Source organism: Chiloscyllium plagiosum, unplaced genomic scaffold (assembly GCF_037043375.1).
Source record: "Chiloscyllium plagiosum isolate Xiang-an unplaced genomic scaffold, Cpla_swu_hap1 HiC_scaffold_19, whole genome shotgun sequence".
Lineage (NCBI taxonomy): Eukaryota > Metazoa > Chordata > Chondrichthyes > Orectolobiformes > Hemiscylliidae > Chiloscyllium > Chiloscyllium plagiosum.
Genome location: NW_028270157.1, coordinates 49513530 through 49535396, shown reverse-complemented (window position 1 = coordinate 49535396; position 21867 = coordinate 49513530). Strand labels below are relative to the sequence as shown.

General features: G+C 40.7%; 1 protein-coding gene across 9 annotated transcripts in view; it reads left to right on the top strand.

Moving 5' to 3' along the window:
- The window catches only part of LOC148146771 (ELKS/Rab6-interacting/CAST family member 1-like), a 922009-nt gene that overhangs the window by 175546 nt on the left and 724596 nt on the right, over nucleotides 1-21867 (top strand). For all 9 annotated transcript variants that reach the window (XM_087997334.1, XM_087997331.1, XM_087997333.1 and 6 more), the window contains one exon: nucleotides 12941-13134. In XM_087997334.1, the coding sequence (XP_087853460.1) occupies nucleotides 12941-13134 (194 nt within the window). The remainder of the gene's footprint in view (nucleotides 1-12940; nucleotides 13135-21867) is intronic.

Here is a 21867-nt window from a genome sequence, read left to right as displayed (position 1 = left end):
CACCTATTTCCATGAGACTGACCACCTATACATTCTCAACGGAATCCTCTCCTATCCAACTACTGCCACTGACAGAAATACCATTACATGTTTTTTGTATTCAGTAGTGACTGTAATTAACAAGAAAACTTGGAAAAATGAAGGAAGACCAAAAATACTATGTACTCCCAATCCTCCTCCTGTTACTAATGGTTTCTTATTTAAGCTAAACCCCCTGATCCATGGGTTATCTGCTCACACTTCCATTATTCTGATGTACTGTGTATAAATAGGACTCACCCACTTATGCAATCCCTCATTTGTAATGGAAAAACCCATTCAGTAGAAGAAGCACGTTGCTGTATGAAGTGAACTAACAAACCTAAAGGGTTCAACGTTAATGTTGTTCCGCTGTTAGAATGGTGCATTGAAAGACTTTCCGGTACCCAAGACATAGTTTTTGTTTCACTTGCCCTATATAAAAATATTATCAAAGACACTGGTCGTACTCCTACTCTCCATCCGTTAATACACTTGGACAACCGAAAGTTCGATAGCACCCACTGTTTACAAGATTCAGCTCTCGCTCTGAGTGGACACATCATTCGCTCACAGAAGTGAACCCTTGGAACTCCTTTTAGCCTTCATTGGCTATGCGAAAGCAAAGTCTACCCATATTTACCCAATGACTGGTACAGATGTTGTGCCCTAGTAAACACCTTATCACTTTTAATTCTCACCATGAAGTGCCTGAAGTAGATGATGAATGAAACACTCATCAACATGTGAATCAGTACGGAACACAAAGTAGAGGAAAAACAAAACAGTACTTGCACAACTTCTTCCATCAACAAACCTAGTGGTCCAGGTTGCTGGGAGGTCTTCTTCCTGGCTGGGATGTTGAGATGGTCCTCGATCAGATAAGTGACCTTGCGTATGACATTGAAAAACTTGTCAACTCAACTGCCCACGCTTTGAAGTTAGTGAACAAAGAGTTATAGGAGACCTGGATGATGACGCTTCAGGATTGGCTAGTGCTAGATTTCCTCCTTGCTAAAGAAGGAGGCGCTTGTTCAGTCATTGGCCCGCAATGTTGCACCTACATCAATGATTTCTCAAAAGATAATTCGGACAACACCAATGTTATCAACAAAACGGGTCAAGATGCAGGAAAGATATCAGCCCCACCATCGTCTGATTCATGTGAATGGAGTGTTGCTTGCTGGCAGTGGTCCTTGTGCGGATGGATCGTATGGGACTTACTGATAGTCCTTGATCTCATCCTAGGAATATACATTGTCATCTGCTTATGTATGAAATGGACCGTACATTGGTTTTTGCCTAAGCCAAAGAAGAATCTGTTTAATCGACCCTTGTCTAGTCCTGTACTTCCGTGCTCAAATTCCCTTGCTGAAATCCAGTATCTTTCAGACTCTGCTCCTCCCGATGATGACTTGCCAGAGGAGGCACTTGACTTATTAAGAATACAAGTTGACGAAGTAGACTAATTATACTTGTATGAGCTATGTAGTTGTCATGAAATGACAAAAGGAGGGAATGAGAAGGTTTATAGCCTTAAAACTTGTCCTTAACCATTTAGACTAAAATGTAATTTTGAATTATGGGACACATTTGCTGCACACTAGAAAATAGACAGGCAGGGAGGGTAAGACAATTAAGAACATTTGCCTCCCCATCAGTGAATCTGTATAAACAGGACAACGACTGATAATGTTCATGGCTGTTCCCTTATGAAATTAATAATAATGTTAGATTCTGAACTCGAAACGAAATTTGGTATCAACTAGCTTCTCTCCCGAATTATTGTTCTTTGCTATAATCTCTCTAGTTCAGAACTTTCGTTAACTTTTGTGCTTGTGACAGCACCAGCTTTGTAAACTGGTGTATAAAAATAGTCTGTTTGTGATAGTATAACAGAGTAGCCTGCCAGGGCTCTTGGAGAGCTGATGTTCTACTCTCCTGGATTATTAGAATCCAGTTAGCCTGGCTTATAGTTATCAATGTTGTGTTGTAACAGGGATGCTATGAGTAAGTGAAGGGGATAATTAAAATTAAACTAAACTCGTAAGAGTTTTTTTTATTCCAGACTACTAAAGGTACAATCTCTGAGACGAACCATGAGAGGCTTACAGGTTGAATTCACTGGGGATTCCTTGGGCCATCTCAAATCTGTACTTCATCAAAGTACAGTTTAATGTTAAGGGCTGTCACTCTCACCTCACCTCTGGAAATCAGCTCTTCTGTCCATGTTTGACCTAAGCCTGTAATGAGGTCAGGAGCTGAGGGACCCTGGCAAAACCCAAAATGGGCATCACTGGGTTATTGCTTTATAGGTGCTGTTTGATAGCACTGTTAATGACATCATCCATTACTTTGCTCATGATTGTAATGGCCGGGTTGGATTTGCCCTGTTTTTGGTGTACGTGATGTATCTAGACAATTTTTCACATTAGATTGTGTTGTAGCTGCACCAGAGCAACTAAGCTGAGGGTATCCAAGTGCTGGAACACAAGTCTTCAGTATTATTGTCAGAGTGTTGTCAGGACTCCATAGCCTTTGCAGTGTTCAGTGACTCCAACCATTTCTTCATCTCACATGGAGTGAATCGAATTGGGCTGAATGAAACTAAGATGGATCATCCACTAACCAAGTCTGGCAGAATATTGTTGTCAATGCTTCAGCCTTATCATTTGCACTGATGAACTGATATACTCCATATTTGTGGATGGGATATTTGTGGAGGTTCCTCCTCCATGGATTTGTTTAATTGTCCACTGCCATTTATGACTGGATGTGATAGGACTGCAGCGCAGGTTTCTTCAATTTGTGAAGTATGCTTAAAGCTGTTCCTTAATCTGTTGCTAACTTTAAAAAAAACAATATTTTTACTTTGCTTGAGCTAATTTTGAGCAAGAGTAATTGTTTAATCAATTCTAAGTGTTACAAGTACAAAGGTTATGTGCATGTTATGCTTGGCATTGCCTCTTTAAGTTAGATTAAAATTATTAAATAAAAAGTTCATGCGACCTCTTCTGAGTTTTGCCCAATACAAGCTTGGGTGGCTTTGTTGTTAAAGATTAAAAATGTACCCAGATTGAGAAGAAGGTGCATGATATCCATGCCTGTAAACAGTGACTTGAACAACTGTACTGATAGATTCAGTCTCCAGATCTCTAAAGAAGGTGTTCGGAATGTTGTGTTTTGTAACCAGTTTTATGTGAAACTTTTTATTTTATTTCCAGGTAGAATAGAGTTGGAGTCCAACAAGATAGCTAATTAGCATTTCCACTTAGATACAAAACCCACAAAATGATTCAGATTGTTTTGGGCCTGGAGATGGGCTTTTAGATGAAAATAATCCATAACAAGCCTTTATGGTCTCCAGCTACAGGGTTATTTTTGAGGTTAGTTTGAATCTCGCAGATGAGTCTGTAAGAATGTGAGGGACAGAGAAGTCAAAACAATAGAGGTAGCTGACACCTACTGTCCACCATATAGAATGAGTGTCGGAGCTCATGCGTCTGTTGAAGGGACCAGGTTTGTAAGAAATTCAAAGTAGGCTGCAAAATTTGACCAGTTTTAACTGAAGGGAGGAATCTCCAGGGTAATCTTCATTGAGAAGGTTAATTTGGGGATTAGATTGCTATCCAGACATAAAAGGAAGCAAGCCATCAGAAATTGAGAGTAACTTTGTCTGTGGAGATTGAAGTGTCTGTTTAAGGGATAGAGTGAAGTGTAACCGGAGCAGCGTGTATTGTCAGTTATTTTAAAAGTTAAATGGAGAAACCTTTTGGTCATTTATAGTTTAAGATGCCTATTGAAATAGAGTGGTCACTGTTGCTTTTAGTTTGTTGTTGCAAGTCAAAAATATGAAATCTCATCATGTGATACTTCCAGTCACTCATATGTAGTTCAAATACCTTTTTTAAAGCCATCAGTGTCTACTGGGATCATGATGCATGATTATTTTGTGTTCAAGTCCAATTATTCTTCAGAGCAGTATCGTGCAGCATTGCATATGACATTGTCTTCTTGTTCAAAGCATTCCTCTCCTTTGTTAAATCATTAGCTTGAAATATACTTGGTGTCTGCTTTGCTTATGTTCCTACTGCAGTTTGAATTCAGATGGCTATTAACTCATCGGCAAATGCTTTTAAACTCTATTTCACGAAATTAATTTAAAATTTTGAACTAATAAGACAAATTTTGAACTCTTTGGATATATGTAGTTGATGCATGAATTCATACAGCAGGGTTACAAAAAGTTATGGATTATTTTAAATCACTCAGCTGTTCTTAAACAAGTTCAATTTCCATAGTTTCAATGGGCTTTACTAAAACCAGAAGACATAGCAATATACTATCCTCCGCTCAGCCATTTCCTAAGAAAAGGTACACCACACAAGCATAAGGATACTTTTTCCTTGAGCAAAATCTTCTATAGTTTCTTTCACCCTTCCACACTTTAATCTCAATACAGGAGGACACAGTTTTATCATCAAGTTTACAACTAGGTGCATATGTGGAGGGACATTCTTGTAAGCTTTACTGTGTTGTTTTTCAATTTCTAACATTCAGCCTTCTCCTATCCTTTTAACGACAGATATGACTTCCAGTCTGTCTGCCTGCCTTACTACTGAGTGAGGACTGTTCTTTGATCTTGCCTCACTTTCCTCACTCAGGTCAGGTTGCTTTGTGAGTTCCTGAATGAAGACTTTGTTGCCAAATTATTTGTGAGGCATCTCTTTGTCCACCACTATTGCAACCTCCTTTATATTAAGCTCTTTCAGATGGTGTCATATTCCCAAAGGGACACTATTTCTACACACTTCGATTAGCATCAACTTCATAAGGTTTTTGGAGTCTTGTTCAACTGTCGTAGTCCCATACCATCAACCAAACATGATTGCTTTTTCTTTAATATAGCCCACCAGAGTTTGACTCATTTCTTGATCAGATTTCTAACCTTCTGCCTGTAAGTTTCAGGCACTAACTCATAGTATTGAGAACAGCATTTTTCAGTGCATCAGAGTCACCAAACATCATCATAAAAAAGATGAGTATACCTCCAATGGTTTTTCAAAGAACACTATTTGTGGAACAACAGTAGTATTTTTTTGTTGCTACTGCAGTTTTGTGGCAATTTCCAAAAATGACACAAAATAAACCTGAACATTGATTATTGAATTTAGACATTATGTGAATATTCCTTGCCAAATCAAAACCAGAAGTTAAATCTGAGTTATCCTAACATTTTGACCTGATAAAGTGTGCATAACCAAGCCTATCTCTGTTCAGTTGGAATTTTCTTATTTCCTTTTTGCATTTTAGATTTTCTCTTTGGAAATCAAAATGTTTTTATTTTTAAAAACCTCTTCTTCATTTTCTTTTCTTTTACAGTTGAGCCTTTATTTTGTCATTTTTCCATCCAATTCAGATTGCTGTTAGATTGTACTTGAGTGGTGTTAAGGTCACTGTTTTGCTCCTCGACATTTAAGCATTTAGCTAAATCTTAAACAATTTGTCTTTTTAACGACTCACTTCAAGAGGACCCCTAAGTTTTTGCCATAGCCTCAAATTAACCTTTATTTGCTATTAAAATGCACTAACACAGTCCTTTCTCTCTGTTTAGAAATGAGAAACTATTGAAGGTAAGCATGTGAACTTTTCATTGATTACAGAAATAAATGCAAAATCATGTTTCTGTAAGATCTGGAACAATTCAAACAGTTGACAGAAGTAAATTGAGGACAACATTTCAAGTTTTAACATAAAGGGGAAGCAGTAGATCTAATACATTTGAATTTTCAAAAGATGTTTCAGAAGGTACCACATACTTAATAAGATGAAACAGAAACCCATTGTGTTCTGGTAGTGTATTCGCATAGACAGAAGATTGGCTGAATAATAGAAGACAGAATTAGGATAATGGGCCATTTTCAAGTGGAAAACTCTGCAAACTAATGTGGGAATGTGTGAGGTTAAGCACTTTGACAGGAAGAACATAGGAGTTAAATAATATTTAAATAGAAAATAACTGCAGAAAGCTCCAGCACGAGGGATTTCAGGGTCCTTGGGCATAAATCATAAAAAGCTAACATCCAAGTTCAGCAGGTACGAGGGAAGACAAATGGAATTTTGGTCTTTATTTCAAAAGAATGGAGTATAAAAATGGGGAGGTCTTGCTGAAAATGACCAGGGCAGTAGTTAGATTTCAGCTGGAAAACTGTGAATAATTTTGGGCCTCTTATTTAAGGAAAGAGGTATTGCCATTGGAGGCAGTCCAGACAAAATTCACTAGGTTGATTCCAGGTTGGAGAATCTGTCTTGTCAGAGGTTGACTAGTTTGCACCTATACTCATGGGAGTATAGATGAAGGTGAGGTGACCTTTTGGGGCGGCAGGGTGGCTCAGTGGTTAGCACTGCTGTCTCACAGAGGCAGGGACCCAGATTCGATCCCAGCCTCTGGCGACTGTCTGTGTGGAGTTTGCATATTCTCCCCTGTCTGCATGTATTTCCTCCCAGGTGCTCTGGTCTCCTCCCACACTCCAAAGATGTGCAGGTCAGGTGAATAGGCCATGCTAAATTACCCATAGTGTTATGTGCATTAGTCAGAGGGAAATGGGTTTGGGTGGGTTACTCCTCGCACAGTCGGTGTGGACTTGTTGGTCCGAAGGGCCTGTTTCCACACTGTAAGGAATCTAATCTTAAAAACAAAAGCCTTATTAAAACATAATAGGCATTCTCCTGTTTGTGTGTTTGGGGTGGGGGTGGGGTTGGGGGTGGGGAGGATTTCTTTCATGCCCTCAATTTCAGAAGGGAGCTGTCTCTTTTCTGCATGTTATAAATGTGTGTGAAAACTAACACTTGATATTTCATAGTCATAAGCATGGAAACCGACTCTTGAGGTCAACTAATCCTCGCCGACTATGTTCACAAACTAAACTACTCTCATCTGCTTGCATTTGGCTCATATCTCTCCAAAGCTTTCATATTCACGTGCTTATCCAAAAGTCTTTTAAACATTGTAACTGTATCCACATCCACCAGTTTGTCTGGCAGTTCATGGTGGTCCACACATGAGCCACTCTGTGTAAAAATGTTGCCCCTCACGTCCTTTCACCTTAAAAATATTTCCCCTAGTTTTGAAACCCCCAGCTTCAGGAAAGACCTTGGCTATTCACCTTTTCTACGCTCCTCATGATTTTATAACCTTCTGTAAGTTCATCCCTCAATTTTCCAAGCTCCAGTGAAAAAAAATCACAGCCTATTTTTATAAATCAAATCCTCTATTCCCAGAAACATGCCAGTAATTTTTTTCTGAACCTTCTCCAATTTGATAATATCCTTCCGATACCAGGGTGACCAGAACTAAATACACTACTCCAAACGATGCTTCACCAATGTCCTGTACAAGTTCATCATGACATACCCTCCTAAACTCGGAGGTCTGAGCAATGAAGGCAAGCATGCTAAACATCATCTTAATCACTCTGTCTGACTGTGACATAAATCTCCAAGAATTATGTACTTGAACCTCTGTTCTACAACACTACTCAAGGTCCAGTGTTTAACTCTCCAAGTCCTATCTTTGCTTACAGTCATAGAAATATACAGCATGGAAACAGGCCCTTCAGTCCAACCGTCCATGCCGACCAGATATCCCAACCCAATCTAGTCCCAACTGCCAGCACTCAGCCATATCCCTCCAAACCCTTCCTATTCATATACCCATGCAAATGCCTCTTAAATGTTGCAATTGTACTAGCCTCCACCACTTCCTCTGGCAGCTCATTCCATACACGTACCACCTTCTGTGTGAAAAAGTTGCCCTGTAGGTCTCTTTTATATGTTTCCCCTCTCCCCCTAAACCTATGCCCTCTAGTTCTGGACCCCCCGACCCCAGGGAAAAGACTTTGTCTATTTACCCTAACCATGCCTGTCATAATTTTGTAAACTCTATAAGGTCATCCCTCAGCCTCCGACGCTCCAGGGAAAAAAGCCCCAGCCTGTTCAACCTCTCCCTATAGCTCCAAACGTCCAACCCTGGCAACATCCTTGTAAATCTTTTCTGAACCTTTACACGTTTCGCAACATCTTTCTGATAGGAAGACCAGAATTGCACGCAGTATTCCAACAGTGGCCTAACCAATGTCCTGTACAGCCGCAACATGACCTCCCAACTCCTGTACTCAATACTCTGACGAATAAAGGAAAGCATACTAAACGCCGCCTTCACTATCCTATCTACCTGTGACTCCACTTTCAAGGAGCTATGAACCTGCACTCCAAGGTCTCTTTGTTCAGCAATACTCCCTAGGACCTTACCATTAAGTGTAGAAGTCCTGCTAAGATTTGCTTTCACAAAATGCAGCACCTCACATTTATCTGAATTAAACTCCATCTGCCACTTCTCAGCCCATTGGCCCATCTGGTCCTGATCCTGTTGTAATCTGAGATAACCTTCTTCGCTGTCCATTACACCTCCAATTTTGGTGTCCACTGCAAACTTACTAACTGTACCTCTTATGCTCGCATCCAAATCATTTACGTAAATGACAAAAATTAGAGGATCCAGCACTGGAACTTGTGGCACTCCACTGGTCACAGGCCTCCTGTCTGAAAACCAACCCTCCACACCAAAGGTCTTCTACCTTTGAGCCAGTTCTGTATCCAAATGGCTAGTTCTCCCTGTATTCCGTGAGATCTCGCCTTGCTAACCAGTCTCCCTTGGGGAACCTTGTCGAATGCCTTACTGAACTCCATATAGATCACATCTACTGCTCTGCCCTCACCAATCTTCTTTTTTACTTCCTCAAAAAACTCAATCAAGTTTGTGAGACATGATTTCCCCACATACAAAGCCATGTTGACTATCCCTCATCAGTCCTTGCCTTTCCAAATACATATGCATCCTGTCCCTCAGGATTCCCTCCAACAACATCCCCACCACTGACGTCAGGCTCACTGACCTATAGTTCCCTGGCTTGTCCTTACCACCTTTCTTAAACAGTGGCACCATGTTAGCCAGCCTCCAGTCTTCCGGCACCTCACCTGTGACTATCGATGATACAAATATCTCAGCAAGAGGCCCAGCAATCACTTCTCTAGCTTCCCACAGAGTTCTAGGGTACACCTGATCAGGTCCTGGGGATTTATCCACCTTTCCCTGTTTCAAGACATCCAGCACTTCCTCCTCTGTAATCTGGACATTTTGCAAGATGTCACCATCTATTTCCCTACAGTCTATATCTTCCATATCCCTTTCCACAGTAAATACTGATGCAAAATACTCATTTAGTATCTCCCCCATTTTCTGCGGCTCCACACAAAGGCCGCTTTGCTGATCTTTGTTTTACAAAAGTGCAATACCTCACATTTATCTAAATTAAACTCCATCTGCCACTCCTCAGCCCGTCGGCCCAATTGGTCAACATCTCTTTGTAATCTTAGATAACCTTCACTGCGCACTACCACCAATATTGGTGTTTTCTGCAAATTTACTGACCATGCATCCCCTTTCCTCTCATCCAAATCTGTTTGATCTTCACCATGATAACCAAACCGTATGGTATGTCTGTGAGCTGGCGTGCTTTCAGATTTTGAGTTAAAGGGGATATTTTCAAGCATAACTAACTTGTGAAGTCCAGCTTCTTTAGACAGTGATGGTTCCTTCTGTCATTTCAACCAGTGAATGTTATGCAAAGAGCCCAGTTGTTTGGCATCTAGTTTGGTGAAGCCTGACATGAGATTAAACCAAATCTTGATTTGCTGATCAGTTTGCAAACATTACACATGGAATCACTTCTAAGGATATTTAAGGTTGGCTTTGTGCTGTGCCCACTTGTACTATAGAGACCTCACTCTTTATGTCAGGTATCAAGATTGTTTGATAAGAGACTTCTCCATTTGGATTCTGTATCCTTCCAGGATTGTTTCTCTCTCCCTGCACTAAAAAAGTAATAAGGTTCAATTTAGGTTCAGATATTTTCTTTCAGAATATCTTTCTATCTGAGTTTGCTTCATCCAGTGCTGCAATATCCCAGTTTTGTTAGAATTCCTTCATGCGGACCTCATGACTGACTGAGGTAGCTCTGAGCATTTTCTAATTGTCAGGTATGCAGCACCTTGCAGAAACAAATCAATGCTCGCTTTTGTTCTGATACTTGAATGTAACTTAGAGCAAACCAATTGAGTTTTAAAAAAAATGACAAGCATTCTGACTTGTAATGTAGATATTACTCTAATGTTCATGTAGATGCTATTTGGTCGTGGATGATGGGAGTAAATTAAGATGAACTTGCCTCAAACTGGTTCAACAGGTGGATGAGGAAAAAAAAAAGTAGTATGTAATAGAGCTGAAAGTCTGAGAGAGCAGGAAAATCGATGTTTCTGGCAAAAGCCCTTCATCAGGAATACAGGCAGAGTGCCCGAAGGGTGGAGAGATAAATATGAGGAGGGTGAGGAGAAAGTAGCATCGGGTGCAATAGGTGAATGGGGATGGGGATGAAGGTGATAGATCAGGGAGGAGGGTGGGGGAAGGTAGCAAAGAGTACAATGGGTGGATGGAGGTTGGGATGAAGGTGATAGGTCAGAGAGGAGGGTGGAATGGATAGGTGGAAAGGAAGATAGGCAGGTAGAACAAGTCATGGGGACAGTGCTGAGCTGGAAGTTTGGAGCTGGGGTGAGGTGGGGGGAGGGGAAATTAGGAAACTGGTGAAGTCCACATTGATGCCCTGGGGTTGAAGTGTTCCACATTCCACCCTGACCTTAAATTTACCTGGACCATCTCTGACACCTCCCTCCCCTTCCTGGACCTCTCCATCTCCATTAATGATGACCGACTTGACATCGACATTTTTTACAAACCCACCGACTCCCACAGCTATCTGGATTACACCTCTTTTCACCCTACCTCCTGCAAAAATTCCATCCCGTATTCCCAATTCCTCCACCATATCTGCTCCCAGGAGGACCAGTTCCACTGCAGAACACACCAGATGGCCGCCTCCTTTAGAGACAGCAATTTCCCTTCCCACGTGATTTTAGATGCCCTCCAACACATCTTGTCCACATCCTGCTCCTCCGCCCTCAGACCCCACCCCTCCAACCTTAACAAGGACAGAACCCCCCTGGTGTTCACCTTCCACCCTATCAACCTTCGCATAAACCAAATCATCCGTGAACATTTCCGCCACCTCCAAACGCACCCCATCACTGGGATATATTTCCCTCCCCACCCCTTTCTGCCTTCCCTCCGTGACTGCCTGGTCAGGTCCACGTCCCCCAACAACTCATCCTCCCATCCTGACACCTTCCCCTGCCGCCGCAGGAATTGCAAAACCTGTGCCCACACCACCACTCTCACCTCCATCTAAGGCTCCAAAGGAGCCTTCCACATCCATCAAAGTTTTACCTGAACATCCACCAATATCATTTATTGTATCCGGTTGCTCCCGATGCGGTCTCCTCTACAATGGGGAGACTGGACACTTTAGGGAACATCTCTGGGACGCCCGCACCAATCAACCACACTGCCCTGTGGCCCAACATTTCAACTCACCCTCCCATTCAGCCGAGGACATGGAGGTCCTGGGCCTCCTTCAACGCCGCTCCCTCAGCACCTGATGCCTGGAGGAAGAACGCCTCATCTTCCGCCTCGGAACTCTTCAAACCCAGGACATCAGGAATGAAGAAGGGCTTATGCCCGAAACGTCGATTCTCCTGCTCTTTGGATGCTGCCTGACCTGTTGCGCTTTTCCAGCAACACATTTTTCAGCTCTGATCTCCAGCATCAGCAGTCCTCACTTTCTCCTAGTTGATTTTTAACTTTGTACACCGGCATCTCCAAATCAATATTGTTATGACTAAGATGGGAGGGATGTACTGATTATCAAGCCCCACTATTCCACTGGTAACACTATTAGTATAAATTTGCTGATTTAGTTACCGAAATGGATAATCATATATCTTTTGTACTACTATCCAGAATAAAGAACCTGCCACCAGATTTCTTTTGTGAACTCCAAATAATCTGCTTATTATAACAAAACTTACTATTAGGTCAAATGACAGACACTAGTTCACACCAAAGTTAAGATCTGGAATTAAAAGATGTCCTCTGAATCCAAAACATAAATACATTCAAGTTGCATAAAAGATATATGTCAGCAGAGATGTTTGTTTCTTTTTTAAAAAAAAGTCAAATGGACAAAAAACCCTGTTGACGAAGGGCCTAGAAAGAAGGGATAGAATGTGATGATTTCTTATATTCACTGGATTTCCTGTTGATTCAGCCAAATTGCTGACAGCTGTAGACTAATGAGAGATGTGTAGTTTTGATAACAAACAACCTGGGTTTGAATCTTTAAAATCTAGTCACATTTCAGATTCTCAGTGTACTACGATTTGGTCTTATTTGGAATGTATCAAGTTCTAAGAAAGTTCAAATGCAAACAGCACTTCAAGAGAGAGACTTGCATTTTCCAAGGTGTCTTCCTTATTGATTCCTTGTTCTGTAAAGCAGATTTCTAAGTCCAGAAAGAGTCACTGAGTAACCATTATCATAAAGGCCCATAGACATTTCGATGCCAAGTTTCTGCAAGTAAGGCAATGAATCCCGTCTCTTATATCCTTGAAAGCTTTGTCTCATTGTTTTCTCCAAGAACATCTGATTTTTCTGTAAATAGCAGGTGCCTAACAATATACACCAAATTGTTGACCTTATTTGTTTAACACACAACATATCCAAACCATTCCAAATCTTTTGATTTTTCCATATAGTCCTTAACTATAAACATGTATTAGTCCAAGGAACCGAACAGTGTTAAGATTTGTAAAGAGATTATGATTTTGCACGAAGTGCACCATAATATAAGCAATTATGCTACAATGCATTGAATAGATTTATCTGACTGTTTTTGCCTAATTTTACTTTCAGTCGTTTGAAGCTACAACAGAAGCACGAGTCAGCACAAACCTCAATGATCGCATCGAGCAACTGGAGAAGATAGTGGCACAGTATAGGGATGAGGCTAATAAGGCCCAAGCAGAAGTGGACAGACTGCTTGAAATCTTAAAGGAAATGGAAAGTGAAAAGAGCGATAAAGATAAAAAGATAGCAGAATTGGAGAAGTAAGTTTATTTTTTGTTCAACAAAACAGAAATGTTTTGATAATTGCTCTGTTAGTTGTGCTTCACATCTGAAAAACTAAATTTTTAAAATTATAATTTCACCCCAGGAGTGATTTTCAAGGGTAACTTGCACAGTAGTGGATGGATTTATGGACTGGATTTTCATAATATTAGTGAAAAGGCAAGGTAGCTGGACAATTTTTTTTGCAGCCTGTGGATGAACTGTATCAAATGTTATTTGATGGCATTGAGTCCAGTTAGCACAGAGTGAAAGGCTTAGAAGTTTGAATATTTTGAAGGTTCATGTTCGTTTTAAGAATAAGTCTCTCTTTAAATTCCTGTGTTAATTCTTTTAGTAGTTAGCATTTAAGTACGAATTACTGTTTTAGTAAAATTTAAAACTAAAGTTTCTTTCATGCGTAAAAACAAGTGTTATGATCCCAGCTGATGGTGGATAAGTCAGATCCCAAGGTGAAACCTGGCTTGAAAGACCATATGTTTTACTTTTCCTACAGATTTACCATGGTGGTTAGTCACTGAACATATTCATAAGATGACACCAATGTATTCTTAACCAAACGACTTACGAGTTTTTTTAAAAGACACAAAATGAATATAAGCAAATAACTACTTGAAATGGCCTTTTCCCATGCACCATCAACAACCTTGCAGCTACTCAAATCTCAGTGAAAGATGTAAAGACTACATTGTTTTATTTTTCTTCACTTTTTGAAATCACCATTTTGAAATCAAGTTACTGGAATTCATTGAGAATTGAGGTAGGATACACAGCATTGTGACGTGCGTGCAGAGAGCAGTTCAGCTGGCAACAGGTCGCTGATTATTTTGTCCATGTGCGACCAGGTGCGAATGCTGGAAGTCATTGCCCTGGTGACAGCTCTTTGGCTGCTGTGCTGATGAATAGCTTGAAGTTTCCAATAGAGAGTAAGAAGCCTCTGGACTGTTGGAAGAGCAGGTTCTGGGTGTCTCTTTCTCTTTATTAAAAATTGTTGAAAGCTGAAGATGATCAGTTAGTTTCTCCCACCAGTTGCTGCATTCATTAAGAGGCTTTGCAATTAGTGAACCAGTTGTCCTGTGCATTTTGCAAAGAAAGAGCACAAAGAGCAAGAGGCCTACGGAAGCAAAGGGGACACTGTTGAACAGTGATTTCCCCAGATGTTTTTTTTCTTCCCGCCCATGACACCAGCATTTTTCTTTGTTTGTCTGCTTCTGTCTATGTGTGTGTGTACGAGTTTAAATGAGTGTTGAAAACAACAAATGTTGGAGATTCCAGAAGGTAAGACAGCAGCCATGGAGAGAGAGCAATCTAACATTTTGAGTTTAGATGACTCTTCATCAGAGTTTGCTGTCTCTCCATTGATGCTGTCTGACCTGCTGTGACCTCCAGCATTTATTGTTTTCAGTACAGATTCCAGCATCTGCAGTAATTTGCTGATACATTTTGTTTAAATGAGTGTTAAGAGTTTTAACTGGTATAGTTATATGTTGATTGTTCATAGTTTTGTTTACCTGTGCCTTGAACCTATTTATTTGTAATAAGTAGCAGTTTGTGAAGTATAGGAACATGGTCCGTGCTGTCTATTAACCTGACTTAATCAGAGATAAATTGTAGACGTTGTGTACTTTGATTAAATTGTTAATTCTTGTGGCAACCCTGCGGTTAGTTAGGCTCAAAGATCAGCACACTATTCCAAGTGTGTCATATTTTCTCCTCTTTAAAGGTCCTTCGTCAGCTGAAATGGAGGATGCATTTGGTTTCTGAACTTTCCTTCTTCATGAATTTTAAATACTTTCTGGATAATAATGCTCTAGATTTCCATACCCTTAGCTGTTTCATCTTCTGGAGTTTTCTTCTAAACCACTCAGTACTTTTCTTCAACCTTGACTGTTTGGGAGACTGCAAAATAGTACTCCTGCTTTACATTACTTTTCTTTCTGAATAGCCTGATTCTGTGACAGAGACCAGCACACTGCCTTTCTAAATCAACTTATTTCTGTCTCTGTCTCCCTGCACCATTAGACATTTAGCCCAATCTTCTCTGTTCTACAATGAAAGCAAAATATTGTGAATGCTGGAAATCTGAAACAAACACCGATAGTGTTGGAGAAATTCGGAATGTCTGGCAGCATCTTTGGAGAAAAAATACAAAGTACATGTTTTGAGTCTGATATGACTTCTGAGGAAGAGTCATACTGGACTCAAAATGCATGTGAATGGACTCTCAGAAAATCTGCACCACTCTCAACTCAGGCGAAACTAAAATTGCCTTTTCCCTCTGTCGCATGTAAAATGCAGAAATACGTAGCAAACTTATAGTTCATGGTGTTTGGATGTCACTGGCTCGGCCTGCATTTATTGCCCTGGACAAGGGTATGGGTGAGTTGGCTCCTTAAATTGCTATGGCATTGGGGCATAGGACAAGCCGCAGTGCTGTTAACAGGCAAGGTCCTGGATTCCGACCCAGTGACGGTGAAGGAATGATAATATAGTTTCAAATTAGGATAACTTGAAGTGGAATTTGCAACTGCTGGTGTTCCTATGCCTCGCTGCTCTTGTCTTTTTGTGTGCTGGAGGCCATGGGTATATGGGGTGTTATCAGAGGAGCCATGATGTCTTACTGCAGTGCAGCTTACAGATGTGATGTGTACATGCTGGTGTGTACCATCTATAAGATGAAGTTGAAAATCAAACAACACCAGGTTATAGTCCAACAAGTTTATTTGAAAATAGAAGCTTTTGGAGTGCTGCCCCATCATCAGATAGCTAGTGGGACAGGATACATAATAGGTCACAGAATTTATAAGTAAAAGATCAAAGTGTTATACAACTGATGTGATGTACTAGACAAACTGAGATGGCTGCAAAATCTTTAATCACTTCGAATGAGGATGCAGATTTCGATTGATTAATATGTAAATCCCAGAATTTCTTTCAAGTCATTGTCCCAAGATAACTTAAGCTTTTATAAAAAAGTGACATCTCCACTCAGACAATGCATTAATAGTATAAGGTTAGGGTCAACGTGATTTTTATTTCCAAAGTAGGAATTTGTAAGATGTCACGTTGATTGACTGTCTATAGATTTTGTGGTTTTTGAACAAAATAGAATGTATCTACAAATACAAATGTGCAAATGCAAATTCACCCTGTGTGCGCACGAGCACAAGTATATGCCTGTGAGAGGGTGTGTGTGTGTGAGAGGGAGAGAATATATGGATGTAGGTTTGATCGCTGAGCTGGAAGGTTCATTTCCAGACGTTTCGTCACCCTACTAGGTAATATTTTCAGTGGGCCTCTGTGCGAAGCACTGTTGATAATTCCTGCTTTCTATTGAGTTGATGTCATTTCCTGTTCTTTTTCCCGTGGTGGTGGTAGATGGGGTCTAACTCAATGTGTTTATTGATAAGAGTTCAGGTTGGAATGCCATGCTTCTGGGAATTCTCGTGCGTGTCTCTGTTTGGCTTGTCCTAGAATGGATGTATTGTCCCATTTGAAGTGGTTTCCTTCCTCATCTGTATGTAAGGATACTAATGAGAGAGGGTCATGTCGTTTTGTGGCTAGTTGGTGTTCATGTATCCTGGTGGCTACTTTTCTGCCTGTTTGTCCAGTGTAGTGTTTGTTACAGTCCTTGCATGGTATTTTGTAAATAACATTACTTTTGGTTTTTGTCTGTACAGGGTCTTTCAAGTTCATTAGCTGCTGTTTTAGCGTGTTGGTGAGTGTGTGGGCTACCATGCTGCCAAGGGGTCTGAGCAGTCTGGCAGCCATTTCCGAGATGTCTTTGATGTAGGGGAGAGTGGCTAGGGTTTCTGGACGCGTTTTGTCTGCTTGTTTGGGTTTGTTGCTGAGAAATCTGCGGACTGTGTTCATTGGGCACCCATTCTTTTTGAATACACTGTATAGGTGATTTTCCTCTGCTCCACCTAGTTCCTCTGTGTTGTATTGTGTGGTGGCTCGTTGGAATAATGTTCTGATACAGTTTCATTTGTGGATGTTGGGGTGATTGCTTCTGTAGTTCAATATTTGGTCCGTATGTGTTGTTTTCCTATAGACGCTGGTTTGAAGTTCCCCGTTGACCGTTTGCTTACTGGCATAAAATTCACTAAAGAGGAGGAAAACAACATATTGCCATTCCGAGATGTCGCAGTAGAGCGAACAGCCAATGGGGATCATCAAACCAGTGTCTATAGGAAAACAACACATACGGACCAAATATTGAACTACAGAAGCAATCATCCCAACATCCACAAACGAAGCTGCATCAGAACATTATTTCAACGAGCCACCACACACTGCAGTACAGAGGAACTACGCAGAGCAGAGGAAAATCACCTATACAGTTTATTCAAAAAGAACGGTACCCAATGAACACAGTCTGCAGATTTCTCAGCAACAAACCCAAACAAGCAGACAAAACGTGTCCAGAAACCCTAGCCACTCTCCCCTACATCAAAGACATCTCGGAAATGACTGCCAGACTACTCAGACCCCTTGGCATCATGGTATCCCACAAATTCTTTTACAAAACATTTATGTACAAAAAAGAAAGAATAACACCATCAAAACAGAAAATAAGGCAGTACAAAAAAGGCCATAAGACAGTGCCATTGTTATTAAATGATCTATTATTCTACCAAAACAGACATATCTACTTACCTTAAACTAAACTACAAACATATTAAACAAATACTAAAACTAAATTCAAATAACTTAAATTCAGTAATATCTCACTACTTTATTCTATCTCATTCATCATACCTCCACTGAGGCTCCCACCCCTGGGTGCACCATCTACAGTACCCATATTCTTTATTCCCCCAGTTTCTTCCTCCCGGCGTCCCCCAGGCATCCATCACCAGCCTACGCCATTCCATTAGACCTGGTGGTTTTTCTGACTTCCAGTTCACCAGGATGTTCTTCCTTGCACAGTGGAAAGAATATTACACAACCTCTTCCCATGTTCCCCCAGAGAGGGCAAATTTGGCCACCCCAAAAGAAGAAATACTAGATCCACGTTAATTTCAATCCCCAGGATAACTTTAGCTCCCTTACTATAGCATTCCGTATCTCTGGATCTTACAACATGACCAGTAACAGTGTGTGACAGTGTCTATACTAATTTTATATTTGGGACACCCTGATGATACTCCCCTCTCGAACTTCGTTCGCCTCTCTGACGCCATATGAGCCCTGTGTAAGATCTTGCATGGCCTGTGCTCTGTTAATATTGAGATTTTCCTTATATTCTCCCAGATGTCTTCCCAAACCTCCGATGAAATATTTTCTCCTAATTCTCGATTCCACGTCCTACAGAGTCCTTCCATTGTCCCCCAGGACGCGACCTTTTTGTAAATGATATAAAGTACGAGTGAAAGAACACCCGTACATTGGAGTATTCTTTTCTCTACGTCTGATTTGTAACACGAACCAGCAGTGTGGTCTTTCTGTGATATACTTTCTGAGCTGGAAATATTGGAAAAGGTCCCTATTAGACAATCCTTATTTCTGATTTAACTGACTAAATGATATCAGGACCTCCCCCCTCAAATAAGTCTCCCAGACAGAAAGTTCCCTTATTCTCCCATGGCTTAAAGCCAGATTCCATTGTCCCAGGTTTAATTCCTTGCGCTCCCACCAACGGAGTAAATGGTGAAGTCTTAGACAAATTGCCCTCGACTTCCCTCATTATCCTCCAGGCTTTTACTGTATTTAAAATATTTGGACTTTTACACTGTTGGGTCACGGATTTCATCTTGTCCATGAATAATAAATTAATTAAAGGACATCTCGACTGTGAGATCATGTGATTTTAATCTACGTATAAACTGGAAAAATCAGATTGACAATGGTAGCATGCATAAGGAGCTCATAGAGTGCTTTGAAAGAGTTAAATTTACTGCTTAAGCCAATAGATTCTGGAATCAACCAGAGAACAAGTTATATAAGACTTGTGTAACGTAGCAAAGTTAATTGTTGACTACAGAATAAAGCACCCTGAGGTTGCAGCGACAACAATATGATTGGATTGTGAATCCAGTTTGAAAAGGAGAAAGGTTGGTCTCAAACTCCTATTTTAAACATAAATAAGGACAGCCATGTGAGTTTGAAAACTGAACGAGCTTCTGACACTGCAGAGGATAGATTAAAAGAGATGTCATAGTGGATATTTAAGGGCATGTTTCAGAATATGTAGAATAAGTATTTTCCTACAATAAAGAGAAATTTAAAGGGACGGATTTACTACTGTGGTTAACTAAAGAATTTAAGGAAACCATCAAAGTTAGAAATACCTTGCACAAAGGAAGATGGTTGTGATTGTTTGAGATCAGTCATCTCCGCTCCAGAAAAAAATGGAGACTTCAAAAACTGACCGCATTATGTCTGTTCTCCACTTGTCTTACATTCTCTGCCCCATTTCCCACCCTTCACCCCCTCCCCAGCTTTGACTGTGTCTTGTTTACTTTACAGATTCTGTCCCTTTCACTCCTTAATTTACATTCATTTTAGATCCCCTCTTTTTTTTTCTTTCACCACCAGGAACAACCCCTTTGTCTTTTGTATTGGGGTTGTACATTTTCTCCCCTTTTTCCTCCTCTGCCTCTGTCAAAAGGATATTTAAAAAAAAGTATTTTTCAACACCTTCAGTTCTGAAGAAGAGTCATATTAGACTTGAAACATTAACTCTCTTTCTCTGTCTGCAGATGCTGCCAGATCTACTGAGTTTCCCCAGCATTCTCTGAATTTGTAACAGGGAACTGTAGACCAGTTAGCTTGATGTCTGTTGTGCAGAAGGTATCGAAATTGATCATTAAGGAGGTTATACCATCGAAGCCTTGAGAAATCTCTTAATGTATGTTCCCAAATTTGCCTCATTAACTATTAATCTCACCCCGCTCACCTGTTGAAATCAGCAACCCTGTTACCTATAGCATTTTAAAAGCCCATTAGGCATCTGTACAAACATTGGCAATCCAGCATTGCCCCTTACTGGCAATATCATGGCACAGCAGCCACAAAGCCACACTGCTCATGGCACAAAACTGATATTAATTCCACATACAACTGCATTCTCTTATCCTGGTCACTCTTTAACCACTATGTCATGTAGTTTACCTGGCCCAGTTACATCCTGTCTAAACACCCTCTAAGTCCTCACTAATTTGTCCTCCAAACCAACTGGAGTCCTGCAATTAATCATTGCCCAGGAACATTACATAGAAGTAATCAGACAATTCCAAACATGTGGTTTGAATTATCAGCAATGTTCATTGACGGACAGATGCGCGTGTACGCGCACACGCACGCGCACACAGTCTGACATGATCGACTGCTATTGTTTATTTCATGATGGTCTTTTTCATCCACTGAATGCTAATTGGATCCTGTCTGCACCTAGCCCACCGGAGTTTGGTCATGTAAGAAGAGCATTCTCCTCCACAATGTCCTTGTTCTTCTTCTTGTGCAGGTGCGCTTGTTCTCCTAGTTCCTCAGTATTATTCACATTGTCTTATTGCCTGCTCCATTTGTGCAGAGTACAGCACAGTAGAGTGAGGCAGCATATTCTGTCAGGACTATACTGGCAAGTCTCCCACAGACTGTTCAAAGTAGTACAACAGTATCTTTATCATCTGTGCCCCAACGGCCTGGGTTGCAGCATGTGCACCAATCCAGTGAAGGTATTGCACAAACTGTGTGTGACCAACACATTACGTCAAAAAGAGGTGTCCTGCACTTCAGCCCTCTTCCCATCCCGGACCCACATTGGTCATTCAATTTAAATCTTTCAGTGAAGTGCATCATAATAATTATGACATGAGATGGAAATTTCTCCCTCCTCTCACAGCACCCTCAGAGTTTTACAAGTGATGGGATGCTTTCAGCCACCTTTTGCACTGTTTTACTTTATTGTCACTAAGTCATTGCCACGAGCTGCTCGCCATTGAGTTGACAGCGTTAGATTTGCAAGAACAATGGCATGGTGAAAATTGCCAATGACCAGCATTTGAATCCTCTGCTCATTCACTTCGCATGCATTGCAAATGGTTGAAGAAATGTTTGGAAATTAAATGTAACTGGAATTTGTAATTACATGCTTCATCTATTAGCCCCTTCAATGTCCTGGAATCCAGCAGAGGCTACAATATGATTCTATATGCTTCCAGTCCATAAAATTTGTTTCCTTCATTCCTTTAAGATACTTTAGTAATTTTATACTCTGCGCAGAATTGTAACAGCTAAATTCAGACAGTGAGCCGACAACCCTGAGAAAACACCTGCTTCCATTATTGATCTGATTGCTTAGTACCAAAGAATTATCTTAGTTATTTACAAGCCAGAATATTTGGTATTTTCATACATAAAATCATAATGAAGTCACCTGCCATATGTCGAAATATAGGACACATAAACTTCTCCTTTTGATAAATGAATAGGACATGATGTGGTGCTAAACTTAACACAGTTTTAGGATCTGAAGAATAGAGGAGCTGAAATTCACATAATCAGCATTTCTTAAAATGTTCTGGTTATTGTCACTGCAATAGAATTTTGTTGTTCAGGAAGATATTGTGGGCGGCACGGTGGCACAGTGGTTAGCACTGTTGCCTCACAGCGCCAGAGACCCGGGTTCAATTCCCGACTCAGGCGACTGACTGTGTGGAGTTTGCACGTTCTCCCCGTGTCTGCGTGGGTTTCCTCTGGGTGCTCCGGTT